The sequence below is a fragment of the Porites lutea genome, chromosome 1, assembly GCF_958299795.1.
Source record: "Porites lutea chromosome 1, jaPorLute2.1, whole genome shotgun sequence".
In the NCBI taxonomy this organism is placed as follows: domain Eukaryota; kingdom Metazoa; phylum Cnidaria; class Anthozoa; order Scleractinia; family Poritidae; genus Porites; species Porites lutea.
This window is the reverse complement of record NC_133201.1, coordinates 3,788,689-3,797,700: the sequence shown is the minus strand read 5'-3', so window position 1 is coordinate 3,797,700 and position 9,012 is coordinate 3,788,689. Positions and strand designations below refer to the sequence as shown.

Below are 9,012 nucleotides of genomic sequence, written 5' to 3'. Positions count from 1 at the left end.
AATTTCGTTCAACCCAGCTGCTTTGTGGGTATATTTAACTTTCCTCGTTGATGATATTTTTGTTTTCGTGTAATCCAAAGAGAGTGTGGGTGCTAAAATGGTTTTTCATTTCTTTATTTGCTTGTGAAAAATTTACGGAACAGACTCCAAATAGAACCCATTGCTGAGTGGAAAATCGCCTAAAGCTAAGAAATCGAATTTTAGCCTTAAACACGTGTGGCCGCTATAAAACAGAGCTCGGATTCGTTTGATGTCCCTGGCGTAGTTCGTAAAAAAATAACTGCTGTAGCAGCAAACTGGCATTTTCAGAGATATTTACTGCATATACGTAACGCTTCCTTAAATACAATATTTAAATATGTCTGTACTATTTAAGTAAGTCCAAAATCCCCCCATGGAAGAAAATAATATGTTAAACTCTTTCTGCACTTTTTGTATTCAAGTGTACGTTAAAACATTAACGTACACAGAGAATGCAGGATTAATTACAAAGCAGCTCGAATCACTGACCTAACAATCCTAGTGAGAAACGTCATTGTACTTCAGCTTTGAACCAAATTTAAGAAGAACTGTAGCTAAATAATAACGATCTAATTGTTGGGAAGCAGTGAACAGTTATTTCAGGTACAACTATACTGGAACGGATACTTTAATTTTTGCTTATCTTTCTAACCGTGAAAATATTCAGTTTGGTTCTTGTTCCCTTTCAATTTGAAATGCCGAAGAAAAGCTTTACCGATAAATGTTCCATCAATTTGATTTATGATCTTACGTTAGTTTTTCATGAATAAAAAGGATAAAAAGATTTTCTAAGGTAAAGGTATCAATGTTTCCGTGAAATTTCGCGTTTTGGAGTTTAAATCCGATTTGCAATCTAAGTCTGAATGAATTTCAATATTCACAAAGACCGGATTTTTAGGCAGGTAACTGAAGATTTTTCTCTCTTAAGCTAGCAGTTTGAAAGCTGCATTACTTACCTGAATGGGGCAAAATGATTCAGAACCATGCTTTTTCAGTTGCGGCGATCTTCACGTGCAAATGAAACGGTCGGATTCTCTGTGCAGTTTTTCTGTCGTTACTTTGAGAAGTGAGCTCTGTTTGAAGGAGTTTAATTTTGTGTTTGCTCAATTTAAGTTGAATAATAAATGACATATTTTTATATGATTTGACGGACGCTTGACGTAGAAATGTTTGCGCTGAGAAAAGCACCAGAGAATACTCATTTGAATATTTGTCGGGGGAGATTAGAATTTCCTTTATTACAACACATTGGCCACGTGAGCAATCAAAGGGAAAAAAGATTCAACTTCCTTGTCCAAGTTAGATTATAAAACCGTTTTATAATCTAATTTACGGGCCGTAAAACACTCTACCTGAAAGTAGCAACAACTTTCTGGCATCGTTCGAACGGACCAATAACGCTTTTTTTTAAGTACGGACTTCATAAAAAAACCACCGTATAACGGATTTTGCAATGATTTTGAAGAGAAACTTTGTTGAAAGACACAAACCTATGGTTTTGCAGCGCATAATGATTTCTAGTGGAAAACCATAACGCTGCATGATATTGTCTTCGAAAAAAATTTCTTATCTTATTTATGACCTAAATTAAAGATGACCTTGGACGTGTTTCAGTGCGAATCAGCTAGTGTCTGAATTTTGAGAGCCGCGGTTTGGAGAGAATTGTTACATCTTCATAATCAGATTTGTTTGTCAGTTGTCAGTCACGTGCGAGAGAATTCTTTTTAGCTCGTATAATTTTATCCGTCTTCGGATCTCAACATGACATTATTGACCGTTTCTCACTTTCTTTAAATTTGTTTTTCATCAACAACCATTCACTTCTAAGCGCCACTTTGGCGACCTATGAAATTTATGCGAGTGCCCGGAACTATCAGTTAATTGTAAACAACCTTTACAAACGCAAGGCGTTCAGTGCTATTCTAAAAATTGTTCTGAAAAGAAATTGCAATTCAAGTTGTGTACACAAAACGGGCTCGCTGAGAAACATCGCACAAGTTTCTCTTGCGGAATTTTCATAGTTACATAACTTTACAAAATGAATTCGGTTCTTATTAAGTACTTTACATTTTAGGAAATTCACCAAAATATTTTTAAAAATAATTCAGTTATTTACTGATTTTTAGTAGTCAAGCTTGTCAGAGATGGAGTAAATGAAGTCGGAAATGCAACATTAATGCTAAATTTTGTGCGCCTCTAATACCGATCGAATACTTCCTTAAAAATTAACGTGACTTTGCACTTTTCCTCAGACTTCAGCCAGAAAATTAATATTTTCGGTAGATAAAAAGAGACCTTTATATACATAGGTTTTCGTCAAAAGAAGGAATTGCTTTAACGTATCGATTGGAACAATTTCGTTTTATTAAGTTGAGATGCAGAAAATTGGGTCCCTCATGAAATGTTTGAAAGAATGCGAATCGCCGCGTGGGCTGAGACAAAGGAAGTAAACTAAAAATATTGTTGTGATCTGAAAAAGAAGAATAACTACCCACGTAGTCTCGTGTCTTTCAGGTATCTTTTAAGATATTTTTTAGCTTTTTTTATTAAAGGCCTTGCGTCATAACAAATACGATCATTTACTTGTAACCAACTTCCCGTGTACTTATACTGTTGAAATATCCCCATCAATTCATGCAATGAAATCGCTTCTTATATCTCCATAATTCTTGAATGCCGTTCTTCAACTTGGAAAGTAACTCAACAAAACTCGGGATACAATATCATTTTTTTTCTTTAAAATACACCGAAATTGAATCCTCAACAAGAATTTGTTTGCGATTATTTAAGTTAAATAATGATCTTCTAAAAACAAATTCATTTACATTCACAGATATTCCTATTGTATCCATAATTCACTTAGAAATCGTACCAACCGTATTTTTAAAAAACATCTGTTCAATCGTGGGTGTATAAACTAGAAGCTGAGTAGAAATATGCCATTAGCACTTGAAAGGCTCGTACTGAAGCATAAAATCACGTTTTAATTCTAAAGTCACCTCATTCTCGCTCAATTCATACTTTTCCCCATCGTTTAGTGGGATTATAGTAATTATATATTCTCTGACAAAATATAAGTTAACCTTTCCATTGCTTTTCTTTTTTTTTCCTTCAACTCTTTTTTTGGAATGACTAAGTCCTTCAATTTTTATTGTGTAACCGCCCTATTAGCCACTTATTTATACCTAAATGCAGATTATCAGAGGGTCAACGCTCTTTTGCCTTTGATTCGTGGGGCAAAAGAATACAATCTACTCCCAGAAGATATTTGGAAGATTAACAATATCTCAAGTTTTAAAAGGAAAGCCACTGCCCCTGCACCTTTTGCTCCTCTGACTAATTTTATTATTTTAAATTTATTTATTATTGTATATTACCGCAGAACAGCCCCGTATAGAGGAGTCGTAATAAAGTGTATGTATGTATGCAATTCTTTGTCAGAGACATGTCGAGTAAGCTGTACGAGCCCCAAGGAGGAAGGATTATACCAAAACTGTGGACGAGAGGTACTCTATCATGTTTTTAATGGATGTTTTTGGCGTGTTATTCCAAGAGCATGGCCAGCTGCATTTTGCAACGTTAAGCTAAACTTCACTCCCCAAACTCCAACCCCATTCCCAAGTAACTTTTTACAAAAAGCTTTATTTCCTCATACCAACTATATATTCCCTAAACGATACTCCATTCTACACCAAAACCCCTCCCATTTCATAAACTATCCGAAAACCCTACCTTTCACGGCCGAGTTGCTTTTGCTGATACTCATGTAGTCTAAGAAAGTACTTCAAAGCTGAGGTTGTCATTTTCACCGTTTATATATTACCAATACACTGCCATTTCACACACACACAAAAATGACTGAAACAATGTGAATACTTTTGAAAAATGAAAATGCGGAATCGCTGACGTCATTTGTCAAGTACATAATAGTGAATGATAGCGTTGACAACCAGTGCGATTTTATAGTCAACGGAGTCACTGATTGAGCACACTGCGCATCAGTTCTGCGCAGCTGAAAGTGCTCCACTCGTTCTGCCAAGTCGCACTACGAAGCGTCGAAGTTCGTTTAAGGCAGAGAAATATACAAGTTTCGCAGTTTTTTTAGTTCGAAATAGTTACTTATCATGTATTAAGATTTTGCGAGTGTAAGATCACCGTTCGCACACCTCGCACACTCGCATTATCTGTGCTCGCTCTCACAGATTTTTGAGCTATAGAGTCAGACAGAGAGAATGCTCGCAGTCTAGCAAGGAACTCATACCGGATAAAGTTTCTGTTCACACATAAGAACAATAATTTTGGTGTAATTTCTGTAACGGATCCTCAGCGAAGCTGTGCTGCGCCGATCTCTAAAGTGGAGAGTCGCATATCTGATATTAGTAAAATCCAGCTAGTGGTCTATTATCAATGCTGCGTTCTGATTGGTTGAGCTACTACTAGGCTATATGTTGTAGTCCACTAGTAGCGAAAAGCGCCAGCTTTTTGGCGGCAAAAAAAATGGATTTAAGTCTCTCTTTAACTAGCTAAAAATTTTTTATTCTCGATATTTTTTGACCAATTCGTTGGATTTTACTAAAACAATTATTCCTCTCGCCCTCATGGCCTCTGAATCAATAGCCCATTCGGATTCAAGGAGTAATTGTTAATAAGTTCATATTATACCATCAGATAGCTTTTCCTGTCAGCACGAAAAGCCATCCGTTACAGTATGAACTTAGCCCAATTTTCAATAAAAAAAGTTGAACGTTTGTTGAGATGAAGATGTAGTTACTTGATATTTAGATGGCAGCCTTCATGTGAGGGACCTTTAGCTGCATGTCAGTTACGGCAACAGCATTTTATGGGAGTAAGTTAAAAGTTGTATAACTGAATTATTAAAGAACACATTAGGGCCATTTATACGAGGAAAAATAAGACGCGTCTTACATAAGCTGAGGCTCGTCTTAAATAAGACGCGAACTGTACCATTTATACGAGCAATGTCTTATCTAAGGCGAGAACAGTTCGTATAAATGGCTCGCGTCTTATTTCTGTTCTTGACTAGTTTTCATGTAAAAGTTGCCCATGGCAACGGCAATCCAACATGGCGCGCCAAAAATTAACGCATGCGTACTATGCGTTCGCGTCTTATGTAAGACGCGAAGGTCATTTATACGAAGTTTTTCTCGTCTTAACTAAGACGCGTCTTATCTAAGAACAGGTGTTAAGGGCTGTTCTAAAATAAGACGCGTCTTAGCTAGGTCGCGTCTTATTTTAGACGAAATGTGCCGTTTATACGGAAAGTTCGCGTCTTATGTAAGAAGCGTCTAGTTTTTCCTTGTATAAATGGCCCTAATTTGTCATCTTATAATTAGAAATATAAGGCATTGTTTTTGGTGTTTTTGATATTCCAAAATAGAGCGGAATAATAATCTTAACTCTCTAGTCTAATTAAATATAGGTTTGTTAATGATGCTCTTTGGAAATTTATTCCACCTCCAGTCTGAGGCCAAAGCTTAAAATTAGATCTCCATTCAGCTTGAGGCTCTTCATCCACTAATGGTCGAGGGAGGCAGACCAAAGATCTATTATTTTGCTGTTTAAAAGTTAACCTCTCTCACATTCATGTGTGGATTCGGATTGATCTCTCTTCAATTCAAAATCTCGTGAGGAACTTTTGAAAAAGATTTGGCCCATCCCAGACTTTAATTCGCTCATCGCCTGGCAAGATTCCCTTTTTCTTGGTTTACAAGTGTATGAGTTTGAACTATAACTTACAGTGGAACGCAAGTCCAGACGGCATATACGTGCTGTTATCTTAATGAGCCTCTTTGATAATTGATACGGATATGACGATGAACTCTAAGTGATACAGAAAGTCGTTATAGATATCTTACCATCCGCTAAAATTTTTCCCGGGAACAGTGTATTTATTTGCCTTAGAAGTACAGTTCGGACCACATTTTTTAGCTCTATTTTCTCTGTGGCCGAATTTATAACACGTAAAGCAGCGCAAGACATTTGCATTTACAAACCACAAAATTTCAAATGTATACAATCTATAGTTGACATAGCTGTTCTTCAAAGAAATGTTAAAAAAGGCGGTTGTGTTGCTTTTAAGACGACATCCACAGTGTTTGGATTTACGCAAGGGAAGAATTCCTTAGGTGGACAAAACGCTTACGCCTGAGTTACAGCACGACATTACAATAAACTACTGTATTCACTTCCGTGTCTTATTGAAATTTTACAAAGTTCAAATTATCACAGTGGAAATATTCAATCACTTAGCTCTCAAAACAGATTACTGTTGATTACATATCAAACTCCTCAAAACATTTCTTAAAATTACAATTAGATATTCCCACTGTTCTAAAACCGATATGTAATGATCTCGGAAAATCAGCGAGTCATATGAATTATTAATCAGAGCCAATGAAGCCTGGATTAAAAATGGAATATAATGTCAATTAAGCTGAATATATATTCAGTCCGTTCAATTTCTTTAAAAAACTGCAAGCCCCAAATTTTGAGCTCATCGATCAAATCGGGAAGATCATTTCTGTGTTGGTAGTGCACCCATTAAAAAGAAACCCTTTTGGTATTTTCGAATGGCCGTTGTCCTCTTTCCACAGAAAAAATAATGCGATTATTGTTAAATTTTCACCTCTTAGCACTCTCAATAACTTGCCTTTGAACGTTAAAGTTAAAAGAATTCTGGAGAATGATTGTTGAATCAGCTGATATATTTTACGTTTTTTTGTTTCCTTGACTATTTTCGCCGGCCTGACAGGATCGATATTTTTTGTCTGGTTTCATCTACCTCTCGAACTGACGATTATATATTCGTAATTATAAATATTGTCCTGCTATTTTTCTTTGACTATTTATACCGTCAGCTTCTTTTTGACATTCAGAATCAGTAGATAATATTAAACAAGTGACGGGTATATATTTTCCTTACCCGACGCACGGAAGCATGTATCTTTCTTACCTTGCCGGCGTTCTTCGCGGGCTGCACTCCATTTATCTACCGGGCCAGTTGAAATTATCAGAAATACATACAAAAACCGGTTAGTCAAAGATGTCAGTTCCCGCACAGGAAGTCCTAACAATTCAGTTTGGTTGTCATTAAGAACTCGAATTTTTTTTCGTCCAAAAAGTGTGAACCATCTGGCAGCCTTTCCAGTTTACATATTTCAAACAATCTTGCTGGTAAATAACTCTTCCATATTAATAAAGGGGGCCTGTTCTAGAGATTTAATAATTTACATATCACAATGCTCACAACCAGTACCTCTATGTCTAGTAATTTATAAGCATTAAATGGTGACTTCTTAACGAGAGATAACGTGAGATTTAAGATATTTATCGGCAAATAAAGCAGCCTCGCGGTTGAGGATATTTTCTGCTTCAATCACGCAAGTCGGGAGATAAAATTGACGCCTTGTGGTGAATTTCAATTTAAATAGGAGGGAAAAAAACGTTCAACAGGATTTAATAATAAGAGTGACAATGGGTTCACTGCTGAGACAGGCTTGAAAATGATAAAATTTTTTAGCTAAGGTGGGTTTTCTTTGATTGACCACTTTTTGTCTCAGTATTCATAAATAAAACTGTCATTAACAATTAAATTAAGAATCGCTATATACCTCCTAGTTTCTCTTTATAATTTCGCCGCGTTGGTCGATGTGGTTAACAGGACTTTTTGGAAATTAAAACATGTTGAAATTGTTAAGGCGTTATTTTAACGGCTAAAAAATATCCAAAATAAGCGTTTCGAGATTTGTATCAGTTAACATTGCACCAAACTGAAAAGTTTCAGCCTAGTTACCAAGGTCGCACTTACAATTAAGAAACTTTGTTAATCTAAAAGGCAGCTGCACGGGTTGTTGTTTCTTGGTTACGTTTAACAAAATGTTGCCAAAGAACTGTTTGTATTTTTCAGTCTTCAGTTCTTAAGATAACTGTAGGGAAGGTGAGTTTTCCGATGATATGAAAAGAAAAAAAAAGGTTTTCAGAAATAAAGTAGAAAAATTAAGCCATTTGTCATACTTATTACAGAGACTATTACCCCTACGGTTTCAATTTCGTCAAAAATCGTACTCACGTACTTTTAGATCACATTTTCTGCAACAACTTATTTAGTTCTCAAAATTATTCCTTAATTTACTCAGGTTTCGAACGGATAGGATATCCTAGATATTAACCATTGCTTTGCTGTTCGATAAAATCAAGGAAAGCCCGTCGAAAAAAATATATATCGCGTGCGCCATTGGACGCTTAATTAGAAACGTTATTTGCGTCGTTTGAAGTGAACTTAAACCGCAAGAGAAAAATTAGCAGTGAAAAATTAGTTTACTGTGGTGATATTTTGCCATTAACAAACAACTGTGATTGAGAAAGGAGAAGGCTGAAATTGTCGGAAGTTTACATCCGAACTAAAAAGGAACCGACCGTGCGCCGGGGATTTCTTTTTTTTTGGTTTACTTCGCTAGAAATTGCGATTAATCTTCTTAATATCTTCCTGACGAGCGAGCACATTACATGGATTATTTTTTGACTTACGAAACATGAATTGTAGCACAGTTCAGTTAGTTTAAACAAGAGGGTTTGTTTCAGGATTTTGGGATCACAACTTGAAGACGTGAATCCCATGTCCACAGGCCGTAGTGCATGTTAAATTGCAACTGCACCCTGAACAAATATTTATCTTTTCTGATGTAAGGTGTATTTTAAGAGGATCATATATTATTGATTTCTAAAAGCATGACCAATATTTCTTTTATCGCTTAAATATATCAGCGAAACTAAAAGGTTTCATTATATTGTTAAAAAGCCCCGTCTCGATATATTGCAAAATTAATTCGTCTTAAAAACCCCGGATTGTCCTATTCATCCTACACCCTCTAATTTTATTGCTTTCGGTTAATGTCTGCATAATTCAAGTTTTTTTCAAACTTCGCTTTCCTCAGTCTATAAATGGACAAACGTGTAAGGAGAGATTTTCCG

At 35.9% G+C, this 9,012-nt stretch overlaps 1 protein-coding gene across 3 annotated transcripts in view; it reads right to left on the bottom strand.

The window, feature by feature from the left end:
* The window catches only part of LOC140942759 (uncharacterized), a 17,875-nt gene extending 10,687 nt beyond the window's left edge, over window positions 1–7,188 (bottom strand). Inside the window, exon 1 of one of the 3 annotated variants that reach the window (XM_073391752.1) lies at window positions 6,995–7,188. In XM_073391752.1, coding sequence (XP_073247853.1) covers window positions 6,995–7,026 — 32 coding nt within the window. In that variant the 5' untranslated portion in view covers window positions 7,027–7,188. Of the gene's footprint in view, window positions 1–977; window positions 1,115–6,964 lie in introns of those variants that run through there. The other 2 variants (XM_073391767.1, XM_073391760.1) reach the window with 2 other exon arrangements.
* Between the last annotated feature and the right edge of the window lie 1,824 nt (window positions 7,189–9,012).